The 23795-nt window shown below is 38.6% G+C and overlaps 2 protein-coding genes across 5 annotated transcripts; both read left to right on the top strand.

Annotated features, from left to right (window-relative positions):
- The first annotated feature begins 39 nt into the window (after positions 1-39).
- On the top strand, positions 40-19747 carry sept5a (septin 5a). 3 transcript variants are annotated; one of them, XM_031306021.2, is made up of 12 exons: positions 40-184; positions 330-343; positions 13571-13661; positions 13839-13925; positions 14973-15096; positions 15233-15367; positions 15537-15654; positions 15747-15848; positions 16959-17055; positions 17165-17300; positions 17437-17539; positions 18697-19747. In XM_031306021.2, exons 1-12 carry the CDS (start codon positions 139-141, stop codon positions 18754-18756), a joined length of 1113 nt encoding a protein of 370 aa, XP_031161881.1. In that variant the 5' UTR covers positions 40-138; the 3' UTR covers positions 18757-19747. The 3 variants fall into 3 exon arrangements, with proteins under 3 accessions (XP_031161881.1, XP_031161880.1, XP_031161882.1); XM_031306020.2 differs by lacking the exons at positions 40-184; positions 330-343 and adding an exon at positions 11298-11694; XM_031306022.2 differs by lacking the exons at positions 40-184; positions 330-343 and adding an exon at positions 12137-12324.
- Positions 19748-20908: 1161 nt separating this feature from the next.
- On the top strand, positions 20909-23462 carry gp1bb (glycoprotein Ib platelet subunit beta). 2 transcript variants are annotated; one of them, XM_031306026.2, is made up of 2 exons: positions 20909-21073; positions 21957-23462. In XM_031306026.2, exon 2 carries the CDS (start codon positions 21969-21971, stop codon positions 22590-22592), a length of 624 nt encoding a protein of 207 aa, XP_031161886.1. In that variant the 5' UTR covers positions 20909-21073; positions 21957-21968; the 3' UTR covers positions 22593-23462. The 2 variants fall into 2 exon arrangements, with proteins under 2 accessions (XP_031161886.1, XP_031161885.1); XM_031306025.2 differs by having other exon boundaries at positions 20982-21073; positions 21953-23462.
- Positions 23463-23795: the final 333 nt, after the last annotated feature.

Raw genomic sequence — 23795 nt, 5'->3', positions numbered from 1 at the left:
GTGAGGAGGAGGAGGAGGGGCTTTCATCTGTCAGATCAGCCCGCCCTCCTGCTGTCTGTCCGGGGTTTGGAGGCGAGGCGAGGGGCCGCTTTCTGTGAGCCGTCGCTTCGGTAAAATCGAGGGAGGAGAGCGGTCAATATGACGACCAACATCAGGTACAAAAGCCGGATCCCGGTGAAAACAGGTGAGCGTGGTTTCTGGATTTTATTTACAGCCATGTGTTTATTGAGAATCATTTCAATGACTGCTTCATGTTTCTGTCTCCCTGGGCGTCGCTCTGCATCCCTGCACCTGCGCTTCCTCCTCATCCATCCTGCAATGGCCAATAGAGGATAGCGCAGAGGTAAGAGACATATTTTTTAATGTATTTATTCAAGTGCTGTTGAGAATGCATTTTCAACATAGTGCGTGTTCAGAATATAGCCTCGAACTGGACGGCGTCGGTTGCAGCAGCATCAGCAATATTTACCTTTCAGATCGTACATTTTACTTCCCCTCCCGATGTGCGCGTTTTTCTGTCAGTTTTATAAACGCAAGATCTCCGGGCAGCCATGCCATCACAGGCTGAGCTGTGATCACCAGACTGACAGGCGGTGGGGGTCAGGTTTCATTTTTAGACGCAAATGTGGAGCAGGCCGGCGTCACAAAAGGCGAGCGGCCAACATGGTACCCAAATGGCAGCATCCTTCCTCTCCATCCTCTCCTCGCATGAATCATTAGCGATTATCGGTGATTAAGTCGACCGATGGACTGACCTAATTATCAACATTACATAAGCACGACTCGTGAACACTTTCTGACCACTGTTCAGCTCAGAAATCCAGCTGCCACACGAGCCTGCATGGGAGGTCGCATCTCTGATGACCCTGGGCCTTCCTCCTCCCCCCTCTTCCTCTTGGCATATAATGTCTGATGACAGTATAGCAGTATTTGCACGTGCTGAGTGTGCTTGGATGATTCAGCGAACCTGACTGTTAATAGATTTAGATTCGAGTGAAGCACCAAAAGTCAACCTTAAAGCTTAAAATGCAGGTGCTGTTATAGCAATACTCTACTTCACAACACATGTACACTTATAGCATATTTTATGTCTATACTGCATACAAATTGACTCTATAGCTGCCAGTTAGATACACAAACTAAAATGCAGTCTAATACAACAGTCCTGCATTAAATCCTACCTTCATGAACATTATAATGTCCAGGTTTTGCTTTTGCTTTACTGTTTTAGTGCTATTTAGTCCTCTTGTTGATATAAATGCATAGACTAAATGTTGAAAAAAATTCTCAAAAGTAAAAATACTCATCATGCAGAATCAAACTTTTTAGAATGTTATATTATTTTAACATATTCATTTATTTTTATTTAGCTATCCCCCCCCCTTTAGATAGATAGCATACAGTAATATATTAGATAGCATACAGTACAGAGATGACAGGAAATGAGGGGAGAGAGAACATGCAGCATTGACTCCAGTGGGACACTGAATCCCTTAAGGTCACCAGGACACCATAGAGTTGTATATTATTTTCATAATGTATATTGTATCAGCAAAGTAAGTAGCTGTAAAATAAATGTAGTGGAGTAGAAAATTACAATATTACCCTTTGAAACTTAGTGGAGTAGAAGTATAAAGTGTACATAGGTCCATTACCAGTATTTGGGTAAAACATATAAGTTGCTTTGCACTAAAGTGTATGCTAAGGGTGAGATGTAGTTTAGTGTTGCAGTTGAAATGACTGTGACCACTACAGTGCATCTTTTTTTTTTTTTTTAATTCCTTTATTGTAATACTTTTTTTAGTGTCAAGTTTTTTTTTTGTTTTTTCAATAGAAACACCAAGGGAGAACAGGAGGAACACATCACACAACAGTATTGAAAAAAAAAAAAAACGCATCCTTGATGCATGTGCGGACACACACACACACACACACACACACTTATGAGTGGATTGCTGGAAGACCTGGATTAGTATGATTGTTGCAGAGTGATGTGCTTGCAGATGTAGCATTATAGTTTGTGCAGAAATAGTGAAAATAACCTAAAATTACAATCAAGCTGTTATAAATATTCATCCACTCCAAACGTGCAGTGACTCACTCATGCTCAGTATTTAGATTACTACAGTTTGTATACCTTCTGAGTTTTGCTTCTTGGCTTTCATCCACTCTTCGCTCCCACATACTCTACAGCATCTGACCCTGTTGGGCACTTTAATACCTCATATTCTGGATCATCCAGGCTGTGGAGGAGGACTAAAAAAATAATAATAGTGCTCTGCTGAGATCATAACTGCTGAAAGACTCATAACTGATAACCAATCCTAAATCAATATTTTTAGAACATTCCCCTCCCTTCTCCTCTTCCTCTTTCCATGTCTCACTCCCTCATATCGCCCTAAACGTTCCCTTCACTTCCTTTGCTGTGATATTACGTTGCCAGGCAACAGTCATTTTTTTAATCTGTTTTCACCACTTCTCTGATACGAAGTAAGTAAACGATGCCATCTGACCTACCCACAATACTGTGCTGGGATTATTCTGCGTGTGGGTGGTGGGTATTTACTGAGCTTTTATTTTTTATCACACATCAAAAACTGAAAGAGAAAAAAAAATCACAATCACAGTTTTATTATCAACAGTTAGCTGAGATGTGTCACCTAGATATAGTGAAGTATGAACCACATCCAGAATAATATGGTCACCGTTGCGAAAACATCCTGAGCAAATGTTCATGTCTTGACAGCACTTTCAGATATTTCCAGTGCTGCTACAATCAAAACAAAACAAGGTCCATTTAGTGTATGGTCCATGTAGCTGTTCCACATCAGTTTTTAGATTCAGAGCTAAGACAAACAGCAACTTCATTATAGATCATACAGACAGAAGAAAACAATACAAGTTTCTCTTCTGAGTGGTGCCTCAGCGGACCAGAATACGTCACAGCCACAACTACACTTAGTATTTACTTAATATTATATGTTTTATACTTTATTTACTTACAGTGAGGGACTGTAGCCACAAGTGACAATTAAGGGATAATGGATAATGCTTACATAGTGTAACAGTAGTAGAAAAGAGCCACAATAAGCTACTGGTCACACAAGAGTAAACCCTGAGTGGCTGTTTTATGGCTTACAAATGTAAGTTTTTGTTCGTATAAGGAAGAATGTGTGATTTTTATTTGTTTTCCATCTTCTGTCGTTCCTCCTGCTTTTTCTCTTTTTCTGGTGACATTTTTTTTCCAATCTGCATTGAGCATCTAAGAAGTAATACTGTTGTATTTTAAATACAGATTGCAAAAAATTGGTGATTTTAGCCTATATAAACAAAATGTACTGGAAAACAAAACCCTGGATTGCCACTAAAAAAAAAATCAGAGTTGCTGAACTAAGTGTAAGATTTAAGGAACCACATGCTAATAAGACACCATTTAAAATGGTTTATGTAGTATGATGATTGGCTTTATTAATGTTTGCACTAATGCTTTATAGATCGGTAAGTAATAGGGTTGCTAGGTCGTGGAAAGTTTCTGGCTATTGTTTATCCTCATTTAGTGGGATGCTTTCTTTGTCTTTGTAGCTCTTTTATTCATCCAAATTGACCTCTGACCTTTTGGAAAAGTGTGCAGAGCATCTGGACCAAAGTCCTTTTATTAACAACATATTAACATTCACAATTAGAGCCATAACAATAACCCTTTATTATTAACATTTATTTACAGTTGACTTACTAACTTTTGCTGTTTCCTCAGAAAATTTGAAATCTGTTATTATTAATAACTTACTAACATTTATAACCGCAGACTTGATGGGTAATTACAAAGTAAAACCCCCTTTTTTGAATGACTTTATCAATAACCTGACTATTAATGACTCAGCAGACAGAGATATTTTTTTACTTGGCAATCCAAAAGTGAAGAACACTTAACGATTGTCTCTAGTTCACTTTGTAGTATTTACCACTTTTTTGCAACAGAAATGGTTCCGTCTTTATATTTGTCCAGTATTTAGTCAAACAACTCTTTAGAAACAGAACATTTTTAGAAAGTGGTGATTTAAAGATAATTATGAGGAAATATCGCACCGCGTTATCGCACCACGTTGTCACCTCTGTCTGAGATGTCATGAAAATGAAACAGGTCAGCGGTCACATCACACACGGCGATTTCTCCCTGCAGCAGTGAACAGATGTTGTGTCAGATGCATTTGCGTTGGTGCATGTGTGTCACTTTACTTCGGATGCACTCTCCTCTCAATCCCTCCGCTCCCTCTCTCTTTTTAAACATACTCTCGCTGCCACAGATGGGACCCTCACAAGCTCCCAGTGTGGACCAGCTGCAGAGCAGGAATACGCGTATCTCGGGGGGTTGGGTGGGGTATTGAAACTGGGATTTGAATCCCCTGTGGCTCCGGCTATTCAACAGAAAAGTTGTCAGAAGAGAAGTGATCCAAGAAGTTTTTAACTTTTTCTTTGATAACTATTTAATGAATTCATTTCCAGTTTTTGTCTTTTGTTCTCCTTTAAGTACTTTTAAGAAAACTTCATCTTATTCCACACTGTCTGACAGTATCACATTTTCTGTATCACTTCATTGAAGCTATGGGATGTTACCAGAGTGAAATATTGAAACCCAAGACATGGAGTCTCTTTAGGGCTTCATCATATTCTAGATGCGTTTCCCCAAATTTAGCCTGACGTTTTTGGGATCCCTGATAAGCGGATGAAGATGGATGATGGACACACTGACACACTACTGCATGCCCAATATACTTTTTACAGCAACAACACACACTTGAGACGCTGCAAAGACTGTAGAAATACACAAAAGCAAGACAGCCACGTAGGATAAAGCAGCTTTTGTCATCTTTGTGTGTGTGAGTTTCTGCCTCTACACGTTTTCTTTGGAGTGTTTTTCCTCTGTGGTGACAGTCGGTGCCCTTGTTCTTGTTTATGTGTTTGAGGCATTTCTGCCCTGCAGTGTGTTCACATGCACATTCTTTCATTTAGCATGCTGCAAACATGCATGTAATAATCCTGTAAAATGTGTGTGTGGTGCTTTGTGTTTTTTGTCTTTGTAACTAAAGCAGATCACCTCCTTTTCTTCTAACTTTTATATATGCAGTAACACTGCAGTGCTCATCATCTCTCAGCTCTGCATTTCAAGAAGCTTTTTAGAAAGTAACTGGTGGGTGACCCAGATAAAGAGTATCTGTGAAAAAATCTTTTCAAGTATTTTGTCAGGCTTGATATGTTTGGGATTACAAATTCTTTGGAAATAGAGATCAGGAGTCTGAGCAGTAATCCAATGAAACGTATGAAGAGAATTGAGATTATTTTATAACTGCTTTCAGTATAACTGCAAATAATCTATTTCCATTTTAGACTAGAATATACTGAAATGTTGAATTTAATTCATATTGAAGAATAAGGGATAGGTTGGTGTTTATCTATATTGTTATTGAGTTTGGCAGTTTGGAAACAACAGTTGACAAAACAATCTCAACTGAAGTCCACCTATTTACCGTTCTGAAGCTTTTGACCGTATTACATGGTCTTCAGCATATTGAGTTTGCTCAGTTGTAATAGAATTATAGACTTTTTCTAAGACTTCTCAGAGTTCTCAAGACTTTTCATTTTTGACTTTTTTCAGTTGAAAAATAGCGGGTTAAGTTGAGCTTAACTTTTAAGACGACATGGATGAGAAGAAGGACCTTAAAGCTGTAATCTGGAAGATTTTCATCTGATTGATGAAAGTAATGAGATATATATATATGCAGTATTACAAACTGGGTGTCTGGCATGACATCGCTCGGAAATAATCCTGTATTACATTTTTTTTCTTTTATACACACAAAAAATTTAACTATGCACACAATTCTTAAAACTTGAAGCTCATGTATCAACAACACTCCAGACCATAGAAATAGAATGAGATTAATTCTAATTCTAATTAATTCTATTTTATGCTCCAGACTGCTAAACCATTGTTTTTACTCAAATAGAAATTTTAAATCAACCAGGACAAATATCTTAAGGATTGCCACTTTAAGATTATTTTGACAACTATATCTTTCTTATTGTCAACAAATCCCATGAAAAGACTAAAACCAACAATGTGTTGGTTAATCTCCCGATACCTTCTGATTATCCTAGTCAGCCTGAAGCTCACTCGATCCCACTGAAGACAGAACAGGTTACAAATTGTAGTTTAATTTTCTAAAAGAGCTGGGCACTGTAGTTTTTAACAAAGTAATAAATGGTGCATTTGTTGGGGACTATTTTCAACTGTGGATTACTACACATCTGATGCTGTAGAGAGTATTTCCGGCCGTTTCCAACTTTCCTATAAACCTTTTTTCCTGACAACATTTAGCTGATTGAATCCTTCTGCTAAATGTTCAGGGATACTATGTTTATAGTACCATTCAATGTTTCAGCTATGCTCCCATAAGTGTCCATTGTCACTGAATGGGCTAATGCTAAAACTGGGCTACGCTAGCCAAGTGTCCTTCAGTGAAACAATTTTATTGTTGCCTGAGCAATTACATGCTGTCAGATTAGCATGTTAAAGAGCAGAGTGCACGCAGGACTTTGCATCTCCAAAGAGAGAAAACAGAGGAGGAGGGAGGAGGCCGGGGGGCTCAGGGTCCATTTCTGTTGTTTCTGTACCTCTCTCCTTCTTATCTCTCCCTTATACCCTCTCTTGCCTCACTCACTGGTGGGCAGGCAACACATTTAGGTGGAGCATTTAGGGTTAATGGTGTGAAAGTGTCAGCTGGACAGCTGGGAGATGCAGAGAAGTCATCAGTAAAGGTCACGCTTTTCACTGCTGCATCACAGACGGTCTGGCTGCTTAAAGCCGGGAACGCATTACACCATTTTAAGCCCAGTTATCACTAGATTTAACTGAGATGACTGAATTTCATGAGCATTGCACTGGTCAGAGCACGGGTGGAAAGTACTCTCATTACTAAAGTTGGATCGATTCCTCTTTTATTTAGATTTTTGAGAAATTGTTATAGAGTAGCTTACTGTTATGCTGTTACAAATATAATGCACCTTTGCCTATTTTACTACACTGAGCGGTTTTGCTGCTATTGCCTGACTTTGTACCAATAGCTTGGCTAACGTTAGCAAACTTTAGATATTGTTTTATAACTGTCAGGTTGCTGACTATAAACTATACTATCTTCTCTACTTGTGATACTCTGTTATGCTACATTTTAGCATTTACCATAATCCTCAAATAACACCAAAAATGAAACATTGTCACAAATATAACATTGCACTCTTATGACATTGTCAGACTCACGATGGACAGTTTAAAAATAAACCTGAGATATCGTGTTTTTAATTCCACACATTCTTCTTCGCTGTCAAAACTTCTCGCCTACATTGCCCACAATACAACTTGACTAATGTGTTAAATTGGTGGAGTTCGCCTTTAAGAAAAGCCTTCTCATACAGACAAGACCGTTTTGGAGAGCATCATGGAGAGGGATTGGCTGGTAGATGTCATGTTAAAATGATTAGCATAGTAAGTAAGTAACTTTTGAATCAACATACTCTTCCAAAGAGTCCTTTTATACTTTTGTTTTCAAGTTGTTTTTTTAAGTTTTATGAGACCTTTGTGGAAGATATTTAAGTCCTCATTCGCACACTGGCCTGCACAAAATAGGATATGTCGTCATGGATACTCCTTGTACCTTGTACAAACATGTTAACCAGTGGATCAATCTGAAGAGATGCTGCAGTTTGAACTGTGATCTAAATGTGTGATGAGTGTTTTTATGGTCAGTTAAAAAATCTTCTTCAGTCTGTGTGTCTGTGTTGTGATGTCATCACTGTAGCTTCTTGAAAGTGTTTGGCAGCAGGAAATGATGGGTACGCTGTTGCCAGAGTTATTCGGATTTGTGTGTGTGATTCTGTGTCTGTGTGTGCGTGTGCGTGCATGCCCTGGCAGTGGAGTTGACTGCTGGGTCCTTTTGAGAGTCATTTCCTTAAACGCCATGACTTTGTATGACTGAGAGGAAGAAGCTGAGCGCTGCCTGCTGATTGAGTGGCGGATCTCTGGATCTCTGCCGCTGCAGGACCATCCAACACTGACTGACAAACAAACTGACAGAGTCATGGTGCATTTATTATTAATATTCTGACAGTGAATGAAGCTCTTCTTGCACTTAATACAAAAAATGTATTGCAAAAAATACAGAAAACTTATATAAAGGCACTTTTCAATGCAGTAGATACAAAGTGCATTGAGTGCTGAAATGATAAGCTGATTAATTGTTAAATTGATCAGCAACAATTAGGAAAATCTATTAATTATTTAAGTCGCTTATTGGGCAAAAATGCTAAATATTCTCTGGTTTGTGTTTTTAAACATCAAAAAAGATGAAAAGACTTAGCTTTTTTCTGTTTTATATGATTGGAAATTAAACATTTTGGGGGTTTAGACGGTTGGTCAGATCAAACAAGCGAGTTAAAGACTCTGTAGAGTTATGGGGACATTTTTCATGTTTTCTGATCTTTTATAGACTGAAAATTAACGTATTTGACACAGAACATACTTCAAAAGTAGTTTTAAAGTGCTTTACGGAAGAGAGAAAATTAAGACAATGTCCTGAAACATGACAAACCATAACATATAGAGTTCTGCAAATGTGAAAGCCAAAGAAAACAAGAGGGTTTGAAGATGTTTTTAAGTTGCCCCTTGACATCCTGCTGCCCTGCTGGCCTTCATTACTCCTGACTCATAATTTGTCCTTAATGTCCCTCTGCACCTGCCGTACACTCTTCCAGCTGAGCAAACACAGACAGGGAAGGCAGAGGCCAAAGAGGCGACGCAGAGTCGCAACTTTTACAACTTAGTCACTCCACAACACCAATGATAAGTTTGTTTTTTTCTTATAATATACAGTATGATTGCATAACAGCAACTATGACCATTTCTTGCAAGTTTTTAGCCTTTTTTATCCAAATGGTTAGGCAATGATAGACTGAGGTGGATAACTTGTCTGTGTGTGTGTGTGTGTGTGTGTGTGTGTGTGTGTGTGTGTGTGTGTGTGTGTGTGTGTGTGTGTGTGTGTGTGTGTGTGTGCGTGCGTGCTTGCCTGTGTGCGTGTGTGAGGATCTGTTTGTTCATTAGTTTTTTGTACATTTTATTTTCAGTATTTCCATTTCCCAAGAAGAAGGAGATAATAAAGTGAAATGGGTTACAGAATAACCAATACATTTGGTTGTATCTCTTTATTAAGCCCCTTTAGAATACCATCCAAGTATATTTAGCTAATAAAAACAAAAATAAATGAGAGAATGACGCCTCAGGTAGTCCACATCTGTCATCAGATTAATTTGTATCTACAGATTTTAAATCCACCTCTGTGATCTAAATAACCCCTTATTACAGAAGCCCTGTCCAAGAGCTGAAAGCAGCAACAAAACATGACAAGTGTCTGAAATTAGGGTATGAATGCAAAGGATTATACAAGACACCATTTTTTGGCTTCACTTAGCAATGAGAAATGTTTAATTGAACATAATGTCGAATTTGAAAGTAACAAAATACGTGTGACTGGCAAAGATTATATTTAGTTTGTCTGGCTGGTGATATATGGGAGAAAGGGACAGCTGGCCACTAAAAAAGACTGAAGGTGGGGGGTTTAGCCGGGGGGCTATTGTAATACCATTTCAAGACATCTGTTCTTTTCTTTTATTCAGATTGACCCTCCCACTCCCCTCCACACACACTCACACACTCTTTAATGTCAACAATGACCTCAACTCTTCATCTAGCATCTTTTCTAATGTTTGCATCAGCACCACCATGGCTGAGATTGTTTGTTTCCTTTAATAGAGGCATCAGCAAGCTTAAACCATAAACTTTCTTTTTAATCTGAGTTGATTCCTGTGTCGCCCTCCAGTGGTGTGGAGTGGGGCTGTCACATCCTGTACGTGGCATCACTGCGGGGTGTGCTAACTTTAGGGAAAGAAAAAAGAGAAAAAACAGGTCATTTATTTCAAAGAACATTTAAGCTCTGCGGCCCAACATCATGTATGAGCCAGACACACCCACACATACACACACACACACACACACACCACTGACACATCTGGAAGCAATCGGCTGCAAGTTGCAACCTTTGCCATGAAATGTACCTCGTACACACACACACACACACGCGCGCGCGCACACACACACACACACACACACACACACAGTGAGCTCCTTTACTGTACATCCTTTTCAATACAGTCTAGACCGGAGTGATTGATTAATAAAAAACGTGACATATGTGAATTAATATCAATATAATAGGAATAGTTTGACTGAATTTGGGGAAATATGTTTATTTGTGTGTGATGAGAAGATTAAGACGTGATAGTAGGTTAATTTGGTTACCTCCGGACAGAGCCAGGTTTCGCCATTTCCACTTTTTGTGCTAAGCTAACCGGCTGCTGGCTGTAGCATCATAATTATTGTACACAGATGAAAGTGGTATCAATTTCTCATCTAACTCACAGCAAAAAAGGGAATAAGAAATGTTTTTTAAAATATTAAACTATTACTTTTAATCAAATACATGCCTAAGAAACAAAACGCAAACAAAAAGCAGTTTTAGGCTGTGTTGTTGTGTGGATTTCTCTGATAAATATTAGACCTAAAATAAACAATGAATACAAAATGTATGCTAATTAGTAAAGTAAAATTAATACAGATTAGTGTATCAGTGTATTTATCATTCCTCTTCCATTAGTTTTATATTGTGAATCGTTGGAGCCCTATGTTAGGAAGAATTAAATGTCCTTACTTTATATAAGATATCATGCACAGGGGCCATTTGTTTGCAGAACAAGACTTTATTTTTTACTTTTGTTAAGTACATTTTGCTGTCAATTCTGTACTCACTTGTTTTATTGGTACTTTTACTAAGAAAAGTACAGTATTTGAGTACACGTTGATTGACAAGTTAATTTACTTGTTAATCTGATACGCTCACTCTACAGGCCTTTACTTGCTGCGTTTGTGTCTTTATCTGTTGTTTGTTTTGCTGCTTTTGTCACAGTCAAGTTCAAACAAGTTATTTTTTGCATCTAAACTTTCTGTCTGTTTCTTCTCGTTCTGCATTTCTTTGCGAGCTGGTTGTCATTTCTCTCGGTGTAGAGTTTTAGAGCTGGGGGAGGGAATACAGGCTGAATGAATGAGTTTCTTTTAGAGGTTCGCTACTTCCATCCCTCCCTTGTTTCCTCCCTCAAATTGCCACCTCTTTCTTACTCCCTCTCTCCGTTTCCCTCCCTCTCAGTGAGAATTCCTCCATACCTGTCTGAACAGGGAGAGTCGGACCGCTGTAGGGCAGAGGAAAGAAAGAAATAGAAAGAAAAGAAAGGAAATCAGGAGAAGGAAAGTAGGAGGAACAAAAGGCACATATTTAAAGAGCACAAACGGAAAAGAGGTGTGTTAGAGACAATTTCGGAACGGGCACAGAGCGAGAGACGAGTTTATCAAGGTCTCGAGGCTTCGCATTTGCTTTTTTTTTTCCTGCTCCCTGCTGGGCTGTTTTTCAACTTTCTGAGACCCGTGGCTATTTTGGTCCGTCAGTGTCGGAGTGGTTTGGGATGGATGCCATCATGCTGCAAGAAAAACTGGTGGAACGGCTGCTGTGCCCACGAGTGAGAACAGCCAGGCAGAAGGTAAAATAGTTGCATTTATTTGGGTAAAATAGACAAAAAGAGTGGAAAATGATCAGGAAAATTTCAAAATAATGAAGAATATAGACACAGATTTCAGGATTACTTTACAAATACATAAACAAGAAGCCCTATCACCTGTGGACTCACTGCCAGCATCTTTTGGTGCTATCTCTGCTTTTCTGTGGAGATGTGTGATATCCCCAGTGACAGATTTACTGCTGAGGTGAAGTGTTTTTTATGATTACTCACTGATTTATCTACAGCTTTTCTCATTCTCACATATCTGGCTTTCTGACAAGTGTGTCTGCCAAGCACTGATTGCACTGCCTGTGGTTTTTGTGTGTGTTTTTGTAAATCCGATCCTCACCCGAGAGGGCTGTCGGAAATGCCTATGACAAGTTATGACAGCTTATAAGGGCTCTGACTGTTTGTTTGGCTCTGTGTTTGCAGAGTGAAAAAAGAGCTTTTCAGGTCTGTTGAATGTAGCTTCTGTCTGTGTGTGAATGCTCTCGACGGGCCTCGAGTGCGTATTTATATCTACACATGTCAACACGTACTGTCGGGTAAAGATGACGTTCTGCCAGATGCAGCAGAGAAAACCTGCAGGACTGAGAGCTACTGTGTGACACAGTGAGCGACTGGTATCCTGTGGCTCTCTTTGTGTGTTTATGTGAGAGTTTTAGTGGAAAATCTGAGACACTGGCTTATTCTCAGCTGCTCGCAGTGGAATGCTGTGCACATGTTTTTCCATGCAGTTATAGATTTTCTGTATTGTATTATATTTCTGAATGTCTGGTGAGGTCATTTTTATTACATCAGGAGCTGATAGATACATTTACTTAGCACTCTTACAATTATCTGGTGCTTTGCTTATGATTTTTAAGATGTTGGCTTTTGATGTTTTATTGTAGAGCTGGAAAAATTAATCGATTATTAAATTAGTGGAAATGTATTAGTAACTTTTTTGATCTTTTACTTTTACTGTAAGACGTAAAAGAAGCAATACCACAGTTCAGAAATACTCATTTACAAGTTATAGTTATAGTTATAGTAAAAGTGCATTAGCTGCAAAAAATACTTAAACTACCTTAAGTAAAAGTACTCATTATTCAGAATGGCCCATATCAGAATAATATATATTATAATATTGCATTGTGCAAATTTATACAATAAAGGGTTATACGTATAGGACACCTACTAAGTAGGCTAGTTGTGGTCAAACTGTCTGTTCACAGTTGTAAATTAATGCCCTAAATAAAAAGAGAAAAAAGAAAATCAGAATATCTTGTTAACAACACTGTGTAGTCCTTCAGCGCCGTGTTCTCTAAACACCGCAGGATAGCACTAACACACAAGCTGCAAGAATTATTTAACAGCGATCATCTCTCATCCCATTCGCTGTTCACCTAATCAGGAAATGTGACTGCAACGTGGCTGCAATTAACAATTATATTCATTACTGATTCATCTGTTGAATATTTTTTCTGTTCAAGGATTAACTGTTTTGACTAAAAATTTCAGAAAATAATGAAAAATGTCCTCTAATGACTTGTTTCATCCGACCAACAGTCCCAAACCCAAAGATGTTCAATTAACTATCACGTTATAAAGAAAAGCATCTGATCGTCACAGATTAGAAGCTGTAACAAGAACATTTTGATTGTAAAATGAAACAATTAATCGATTATCAAATTAGCTGCCAATTATTGTTCTATCTACTGATCGTTTGACTAGTTGCTTTAGCTCTACAATGATTTTCAAATACATTGATAATTGAAATAGTTGGAGCACTATGATTTGATACTTTCTTCCTCAAAGCATGACTTTAAACTAAACACCTCCTTCTTCTATTGTGTCTGTTCTTTTTCTGTCCCAGGAGAAACAGTATGTGGGTTTTGCAACTCTGCCCAACCAGGTCCACAGGAAGTCGGTGAAGAAAGGCTTCGATTTCACGCTGATGGTGGCAGGTCAGTTTGTAGTCAAAGATACAAACGGACAGAAAACCTACTTGTACACCTAGCTAATTTACCTAATAAATCATCTTCTTAGTTTATTTGTAAATTGTAAACATTGTGACCTTCTGTCTGTCTGTCTGTCTGTCTGTCTGTCCGTCTGTCTGTCCATCCGTCCGTCTGTCTGTGCAGGAGAGTCTGGTATGGGTAAATCCACCCTGGTCAACAGCCTGTTCCTCACAGACCTCTACAAAGACAGGAAGTTACTAAATGCTGAAGGTGAGTCTTTATGCTATTTATTATCTCTCTGCACCAGTAATGAATGCACTGCTCTAGTATTATAGTAAACCAGACCACCGTTCATAATACAATTTTACTTTGTCATGCAGCAGCACTGAAGAAGTCCAGTTTAGTTTGTACATTTTCTAATTGATTAACTGGCAATTAATCTGCAGACAACCTGCACCATAACCATCATAAATGTGTCAGTTAGTAAAGCCTTTAGTAAACCTGTTACTAGGATACATCTGTGGCCAATCCTTTGTGAATGTAGCTATGGCTTTGTTTTTATAGAGGTAGTAATATTCATGCAGTTTAGAGTGAGGGAAATATCCGATTATCCAATGTAACCAAAGCTACTCAGTTATTTAGTCTGACATTTCTAGCTAACTATTTTGTAATATATTGTGTGATCTTTGGGAAATGTAATTTCAAATTTTCACCGTTTACATTATAATAACAGATCAGATGTGTTAGCAAGATAACGTTGGTTTTATCAGTTAGTTCAGTTAGCTACGCAACAGTTACACCAGGCACTTCCTGGGTGTAAATATTTAGTGACACCTAATCGCTACATAAGAGGTAGTTTGTGTGGTGCAACCCATTTTAATTTAGTTAAGTGTAACAGGTTTCAACTCAGGATCAGCTGGTGCAACCAGCTCTAGAGTACCAAATGTCTATCAATTCCTCGCTGAAAATAGTCCCCAACAAATGCACTATTTAGTCCTTTAAAAAATTAAATATATTCACTACCTGTTTGGTAAAGATTTGTAGTGTAATATTGAGAAACATTGTTGATTTTGGTCTTTTCGTGGGATTTGTTCAAAACCCTTATCCTTTATGCCAGATGCATTTGTAAAGCAGCTTTGTAATAAGTTTAATAATGTCTATCAATCGTGTCACTATCGCTGAGGGCACACCCCTCAATTACTCCATCAGGGCTTATGTTGCACCATTCACTGTCTTGTTCTACTTTATCCCTGACATGCTGTTTCAGCTGCTTCACCTCATTTTCTCCCCATCTCCTTCTGTGTCGGTGCTTTGCAGAGCGTATCAACCAAACTGTGGAGATCATCAAACACACTGTAGACATTGAGGAGAAAGGAGTCAAGCTCAAGCTGACCATCGTCGACACGCCGGGGTTCGGAGACGCAGTCAACAACAACGAGTGGTGAGCTGAAAGACCTGCTGCTCTGACATGTGCCCGATTTAGCCTGCTCGCTTGAATTCACAATGCCTAGAGGAGCTGTTAATGTAGTCAGTGGTATGTGTGTGTGTGTGTGTGTGTGTGTGTGTGTGTGTCCTAGCTGGAAGCCGATCACAGACTACATAGATCAGCAATTTGAGCAGTACTTCAGGGATGAGAGCGGGCTGAACAGAAAGAACATTCAAGACAACCGAGTCCACTGCTGCCTTTACTTCATCCCTCCATTTGGGCACGGGTAAAAACAAACACACACACACACACACACACACACAAAACAATGTTTAAAGTCAGTGACCAAGTGGAATAATGTATCATGACAATTCAAAAACATTTTCTACCTGTTTTAATTTGAAAGACTTTACTCTTACTTCACTCTCATTCTCACTCTGGATTTCTCTCCACAGGCTGCGTCCGGTGGATGTTGAGTTCATGAAGGCTCTGCATGAAAAAGTGAACATAATTCCTCTCATTGCAAAAGCCGACTGCCTCACGCCCAACGAGATAAAAAAGCTCAAAGACAGAGTGAGTTCCATGACAGCAGCCCCACAGTGAATTCAGCATGTTTTACTGTATGCAGATTGTTCACTGTAACCATTAATCGGATGTATCTTCAGATACGAGAGGAAATAGACAAGTTTGGGATCAAAGTGTACCAGTTCCCCGAATGTGACTCAGATGAGGATGAAGAGTTTAAACAACTTGACAAAGAGCTGAAGGTGAGTCAGTCAGAGACCTGTGGCAGAGTCCAGTTAATTAACTGGTTCACTGTTAAGTGGAAGTCACTGTAACTTTGATGAACACAGATTTAGGTCTTTTCACTTCTCTGGGGTGCCGGAAAACATATTTTCTCACTCAGGGTCCTAACCAGGATTAAAAGAACACAACCTCTCTGAAAATACTGACAAGACACCAAAAGAAATATTTTTTCAAATGTTATTTGTTCAGCTGTGTGGTCATATTTTCTTCTACGTTTTATTTCCCAACATACAGGTCTAAATGCTGTTATAACGTCATAATTTCACTACCAGGAATACAATTCTGTTGTGGAAATAGTACATTTCTTTATTTTGTTGGCTAAAGAGTAGTTAAAAATAAATATATTGAGTCTAAAAAAAATCAGCTGATTAAACACACTTCTGCTGGTAGCTAAAACCTCACTGTTCTCAATGGAAGCTACAGCCCTGTCCTCACTTACCTCCTCGTGGGATGTCCAGCAGTCCAGATAATATCAGTTTTATGTGCCAAGGTTTTGAGAGGTCTGCCTTAATCTTCACTTACAGTGGAAGTGAATAAAGTTTAGCCCTCAAAGCACTGAAACGTCCCATTGAGAGACCTAACAGCAACATATCTGTCCAGAAACAGTTTTCTCAGGAATTACTTTGTAACAACAGGAGAGGTCTGTGGACTGAATTTTGGTAAAAAGATACATACACATACACATACCTCATAACCTGGGCAGTGGGCACATAAAACTAAAACTATCTGCATGGCTAAATACACGTTAATTTGTCAAACAGGTGTAACAGGTGACATTATTGCCTGCTGCTTTGCATTGTGATAACTGCAGCAACTGAGCCATTGTTAATGTTGTGACATGAATCCACTGATCAGCTGGGAAAATATGTGCAAGAAAAATAAACAACAAACTGTTGTTTTTTTTTACGTGTCTCAACAATTACAGTCACGCCTCTCTGAAGCCGCTAAGTAGGCTTTTGTGAATGTGTATAACTCTGTGAATATGAACCAGGGCGCAGCTTGCTCAGCCAGCTCTCCCTGGATAGATCAGGGTAAGAAAAACAAACCCACCCTCATGTCTCTGTGTGCAGGAGTGCACCCCGTTCGCTGTGATCGGCAGTAACACAGTGGTGGAGGCTCGAGGGCAGAGAGTGAGAGGGAGACTGTACCCCTGGGGAATTGTTGAAGGTATGTTTGTATGTTCACTCTCTGTGCAGCTGTCATCAGCCTCCATGACAGTTTGAATGGCATAACATTTTAGAGATTATTAATTGTTTTTACGTATTTCTTTTCTCAGTGGAGAACCAGTCGCACTGTGACTTTGTGAAATTGAGGAACATGCTGATTCGTTCACACATGCACGACCTCAAAGACGTGACCTGCGACGTCCACTACGAAAACTACAGAGCGCAGTGCATACAGGAGATGACCAGGTATGTGGAGACGTGAGAGAGAGGATGTTTTGTAAGCATCTCAGATAACTGCTGATGTTACAGATTTTAGTACAGTTTTGTCTGCTTCACTTCTTCTTCTTCTTCTTCTTCTTCTTCTTCTTCTTCTTCTTCCCAGTAAACTGGCTCAGGACAACCGTATGGAGAGTCCCATCCCCATCCTGCCGCTGTCCACCCCAGATGCGGAGACTGAGAAACTAATCAAAATGAAAGATGAAGAGGTATGAAGCAAACTTTGATTTTTAATGTTTTGATTTCTGTTTGAAGATGTTCTATTTTTCATGAATGTATCCCAGATGAGTTACAGGTCTCACTGGAGGGGTAATATGATTTCCCTGTCTCAGTACAAGATGGCCGCTAACTTAACTGTGAAATGATTGCATGAAACTCATTCCCGACTGAGGGAATATTTCATGTAACTTGAAAGCTATTTAAAGATCCAACTAGTAACATGTTATGTGACTAAAAAGCTGTTACTTGAAATTAATGACTTAAGTTCATTAAACTTAAAAAGCCATATCACCTCATCATTTTAAATTAGAACCGCTAATAAGTAAACTATTCAGTGCTACATCAATTACTTATTCAGTACTTCGACAGACCCAGGCTCTGGCAATTATAGTAACAATAAAGATAATGGAACTATGAGAAAATAATAGTTGTAGCAGTTCAGGGCGTAGCAGGACACAGCAAGGCGTAGTAGGGCTTAGTAGGGCGTAGTAGGGCTTACAGAACTGATTAGTGTGGCTAAAACTACAAATATGTTGCAATACCAGTAAGAACATCTACTAACAATGAACAGCCTGGCATGGCAAATACTTGTAAATTCACATACAACTATTATCAAAGTAGTGTTCAATGTTAAAAAACAATGAAAGAAATACACCCTGTCAGTCATTAACCTGAACAACTCAAAACAATTACTCAATCTGAAATGTCAACAACATCAAAGTCAGTCTTGTGCATGTGTTTTTACAGTACACATACAATACCTCTATATATTGATATATATCAAATTGTTTCTCCATTTCAAAGTATATTGTTCTTTTCTCTACCTATTATTATACCCTTGTGAATCCAGTCTGAAACAACAGATTCTGCTACGTCTTTGGAGTTACTTAATATGTATAATTTGGGACTAAAATCCAACCTTTCATCAATAAAATCCTGACTGAAATTATGTATTTAGTGCCAGTATTTCTGAATTATTGGTCAGCCCCACAATATGTGTCCCTGCCATATATTTAGAATCCACAGCAGTGATTATTATCTTTAAGCCAGTCTGTATGATCTTTAATCTATTTTAGAATTGAACACACACTGGCATTAGATTCAGGATTTATTTATGAGTTTAACCAAACATCCTCTCTGTCTACAGCTGAAGAGGATGCAGGAGATGCTGAATAAGATGCAGCAGCAGATGCACGACAAAGACTAGTCTCCTGGAGCAGAGCTGGGCTGCAGCGCCACCTGCTGTTTCTTCCCTGACCGACAGTGAGACCTTCAGACATTGAACATGGATATCACGTGTTAGTGGCAACTCTGGCTGTACATTTATCCTCAGTTTGGTGCTTTGTATAGTTTGTCTGCCTGGACGGTTGTTTGTCAGAGCTTTTTTTGTCTCTGAAACCATCCGTTTGCCCAATTTGAGCCCCTCGCTGTGGTTTAACAGTCTTAACATATATAATATAAATGCGTAATTTAAATTACTACTCAGTGTGTCTAATTTATAAATGCAATGCTAAACTTTTTGGATATTTTGTCAGGGTATGATGTGTACAAGATGTTTTGTAAAGAAATTTAGTTTGTTGGTAATGTTAAGATTTGATGGATATTGTTTTTTATTATGTGTTTGTGAGTTTGTGTTTGGGTGTGTGAGTGTTTGTATTTCATGACATTTCCTACAGGTATCCGTCCATAAAACTCCATTTTATCCACAGTGACTTTACTTTTTTTATCCAACTTTTGCTCTTATTAATTTGCTCTCTGATCCTCATAAATACCTTCATGTGTCATTTTTTTCACATATGGCAAGTCAAAATATTCTCTCCCAGCAATTGTATATTTGCTGGCTGAGCTGAAAATGCACTTATTGCCAGTGGCTATAACTGTGAATGGCGATCCTTTGACATAATGCGAGGGTCAGTGCGTGCAGGGTGCATGTGCAGGCATGCTGCCATTACTCATATACGCTAAATGCTGTGGGCCTATTTTTACTGCTTTATAGCTGATGCCCTCTGCTTGTATTAAATGCATCATGACCTACAGTATGCTTTGTTGCTGCTGGTGTGTGTGTGTGTGTGTGTGTGTGTGTGTGTGTGTGTGTGCATGTGCGTGCGTGCTGAGGAACATACTTATTTTGCCTGAAAGCTGAGCTCAGCCTGTGCCCCATTTATAAAAGTGTGACAAATAAACTCTTGTTTCTCGTCGCTCTGCATAATTTCTCTGAATATTACAGAGTTGTACATTAAGGTCCAGTGAGCGCAGCTTTGACTTCCTCCGTCACTTCTGGCTGTCACTCTCAACGGCAGCGCTCAGAGCTGGAGCTGCTGCAGGAAAACATTATCTGCTGATTCATGTTTATCTCCTGCAGCCATTCTTCCTCTGCACTGCACACAGTGTTTTCTCCCTGCCAGTCAGAGCAGACACAAGCCAACATAACATTAGTATGAATGATAGAAATATCTGTATTTTCTTTATGAGGACTTTGACACATCCATGTTTGTTTTATATGTAAGATTCATTGGTGGACGAGCACTCACATCTTTTACTTAGTAAAATTAGTAATGCCACAGTGTTGAAATACTCTGTTACAAGTAAAAGTCCTGCATTCAAAATCTTACTTACATCTTACTTAAGTAAAAGTACAAAGCATCAAAACCGTCCAAATATACTTAAAATACTAAAAGTAAAGTACTCATTATGCAAGATGGGCAATTTCAAAATGTATCTAATATAGATTGTATCACTGGATTATACTAACTGATGTATCACTACATCACTAATGTTGCAGCAAGTAAATGTGGGGCTAATTTTAAGTACTTTATATACTGCTGGGTAGCTTGTGAATTCCCCCTCTGGGATCAATAAACGTATATTATTCTATTACCTCATAATTCATTTATTAATTGTATATTATTAATCTGAATATGCAAAGTAACTAAAGTTATCAAATAAATGTAGTGGAGCGTGTGGCCGGGTTGGCTCAGTTGGTAGAGCAGGTGTACATGTACTTAGAGGTTTATGCCTCGACACAGAGGTCCAGGGTTTGAGTCCGACCTGTGACGATTTCCTGCATGTCTTCCCCCTCTCTCTCTCTCCCCTTTCTCACCTAGCTGTCCTATCCATTAAAAAAGGCGGAAAAGCCCAAAAAAATAATCTTAAAAAAAAAAATGTAGTGGAGTAAAAAGTAAAAATGTTGCCTCTGAATTGTGGTAGAGTAAACTATCAATTAATTAAAAAGTATATATATTTTGTAAGCGTAAAAATTGAACACTTTCTGTATTTATTTTACTTTTAGTTAGTAAACAATTCTTTCCAGAGAACTTCCTACAGTAGAAATGTATTAGAAGTGAAGGATCCCTAAGATAAAGAGTTACTGAAATACTTCATGTCCTGTTAGACATCTGTGCTTGTGCGTGTGTGTCATATTTGTAAGTGGTCTTTATCAGTGAGGGCCAGCTGGTAGTAACACACACTCGGCCTCTCAGAGAAGAGAAACATACGCCTTCTCCTAAAGACACGCAACATTGAAGGTAAATGACTCTCCTCAGACATTATTAGACTTTTTTTGTTCTGTAGCTCTCTTTTACATTATTGACATTTAGACATTGATTCCTGGCCCATCGCTCAGTTTCTTGCTCTCAAAATATCAAAGCAAATAGAAAGCTATCAAGTTGGTGTGTGATGTTCAGTTTGGCAGAAGTACTCTGTTTTTAAAAGCATAAAAGAAGCTTGTAAAAGATACATTTCAAACTTGTTTTATTATTTTAATGTAGTATCAAACTAGCAGACATGATGGAAAGGAGAAGAGTTTTTTGATGTCAGTGCACTGGATAACAAAACATTGTAAAATGTACAAAATGTATTACTTCTTAGTTATATGAACACAATATCATGTTAATACTATGTTTTGTATGTGGTACATTAGTAAATTGTAACATGTAGGCTACGTGTTCGGTACTAACGTGTTCCGAACTGTTTTAGATTACTCAGTACATCACATGTATAGTACCACATATTTAATTGTTTAAATGTGTATGAAATTCACCATACATAGGCTATTATATTAATTTAAGAGAAATTGAACAAACAATGTCTGATCATATACAAAGTACACAAAGTGCACACTCCAACAACACTTAAAAGTGTATCAAATTAAAAACTGAAGTTGCATAAAGATGCTAATTACTGCAGCACTCTTTTTGGATTGCATTCATTTTTATTTTCTGATCATTTTAAATCCAAACAGCTCTTGAAAATATATAATTCAATTGGTTACAACACAGTTGTCTCTTTTCTTTTCTTCTCTTCTCTTTTCTGTTCTTTTCTTTTCTTTATTTTTCTTCTTTTTTTGTTCTCCTCTCCTCTCCTCTCCTCTCCTCTCCTCTCCTCTCCTCTCCTCTCCTCTCAAGTCAGTGATTGGTAACCATGAAGGGGCTTCTGTTCCTGTATCTGCTCTTCTTGTTTGGAGCTCAAAGGACATCAGCGTGCCCCCACCTTTGCTCCTGTCATGGCAGTCAGGTGGACTGCAGCAGCAAGTCTCTCACCTCCTCCTCACTGCCCACCAGTTTCCCTACAGGAACCACCTCCCTCCTTCTCCACAACAACCGGCTGACGAGCCTCCCCAATGGGCTCCTGGATGACTTGACCTCCCTCCGCTCTGTCTCCCTTCATGGTAACCCCTGGGATTGTGACTGTGGCATCCTCTACCTGCGAGCCTGGCTACTGCGTCAGCCTGCAACAATCACATCACACCTGGGCGTCAACTGCAGCTTCCCTCCTGGCCTGAGAGGGCGGCTGGTGGTGTACTTAACAGAGAAGGAGGTCCTGGATACCTGCCATTACTGGTACTGTGACTTGGCTCTGGCCTCGCAGGTGTGTCTGTTTGTGTTTGTTGTGGTGCAGGCGGCTCTGCTGGTGGCTCTCATCGTATTCCTGAGGAGGTTCGAGAGGCTGTCCAAAGAGGCAAAGAGAACCACGGAGGAGAGCTTCACAGCAGGGGAGAGTCTGAGGGAGAACGAGTACGCTCCTTTGAAGGACAGCAACATCTGAGATGGAGCTGTAATGATTTGTCTCTCACGTGCATTTATGTTTCAGACTATACCATAAAGGTTAGTTTGTATGCACAATCAGGTGACAAATTAAAGGAAAACCCTGAATAAATGAGTAGAGAAAGAACAAATGCAAATGCTTACAAACAGGGAACCAGTGGAAAGGTTTGAGAAGTATGTAAGTAATAATGTATCAAATGCTACAAACTGAGCACCTATGGGAGATTTGTGATGGCCCAACACCTCACTAAGACAGTTTATGTTGGTTTTTCCTTTAATTTGTCAGCCATCTGTTTAACACTGTAGAATGAAATGAAAATGAAACGATAGATTAAACGTAACATGCACTAGAGCCTGTCCGATATTGGAGTTTTGAGGCTGATGCCATTGTAGTTATTTGAGAATAAAATTTCCAGTAACAATATAATGGATGATATTAATTTTAATAACATTGACAGTTTTGGTAAGAATCCTTTCAATGTGGTTATTAAACAATTGTGACCCAAAATATGTACTGAGCTATTGAAAAATGAACTTGCCAGTAATGTGTTGTGTAAAACTCTGTAAACTTCTATGAACATATCACTTTGTTACTTATCAGCCATACGTTCATACAGATTTATCTATTTTCACATCAGATGATAATATTGCAAATTGGTTAGCCTGCACTGCACATTTGTACTCATTACACTTGCTCACAATAACCTCTTCTTATGGACATGATAATAATGATCACATGAAGAAACGCCAAATTTCTATGTATAGTTTGACAACACAGATCCTTTCTGCCATGTGGTTGAAATATCCAATTTAAATTTTCTATTTCCAAAGCTCATGTGGTTGAAAACTAATAAATAAAAATTTGTTTTAGCACCTCGACATGCTTTGTTTGTAATTGTGAGCAATCAAAAATAATCTTTACTGAATACTGAATGAGAAATGGTTATGTCTGAAGTACTTATGCTGATAGGGTGTTTATATATATATATATATATATATATATATATATATATATATATATGTATGTGTGTGTGTGTGTGTGTGTGTGTGTGTGTGTGTGTCTGTGTGTGTGTGTGTGTTAATCAGAATTTTTTTTTGTGTTTGTCCCACATACAATTTTAGACATTTGTTTGGAACTGTATTCTGATTTTATAAACCCACACCAAATGTTACAGATTAAATTAAAATGTATTCACACTGTATG

The sequence above is a fragment of the Sander lucioperca genome, chromosome 2 (genome assembly GCF_008315115.2).
Source record: "Sander lucioperca isolate FBNREF2018 chromosome 2, SLUC_FBN_1.2, whole genome shotgun sequence".
NCBI lineage: Eukaryota > Metazoa > Chordata > Actinopteri > Perciformes > Percidae > Sander > Sander lucioperca.
The sequence above is the reverse complement of the archived record's forward strand: the minus strand, read 5'-3'. Positions and strand labels throughout refer to the sequence as shown.

Bases quoted from the DNA above. Each gene is read 5' to 3' on its own strand.
- sept5a (XM_031306020.2), top strand. From the start codon at position 11,620: ATGGATGCCATCATGCTGCAAGAAAAACTGGTGGAACGGCTGCTGTGC. The intron at 15,655-15,746 runs GTGAGTTCCATG...ATGTATCTTCAG, and splicing joins TAAAAAAGCTCAAAGACAGA to ATACGAGAGGAAATAGACAA. The intron at 17,540-18,696 runs GTATGAAGCAAA...CTCTGTCTACAG, and splicing joins TCAAAATGAAAGATGAAGAG to CTGAAGAGGATGCAGGAGAT.
- gp1bb (XM_031306026.2), top strand. From the start codon at position 21,969: ATGAAGGGGCTTCTGTTCCTGTATCTGCTCTTCTTGTTTGGAGCTCAA.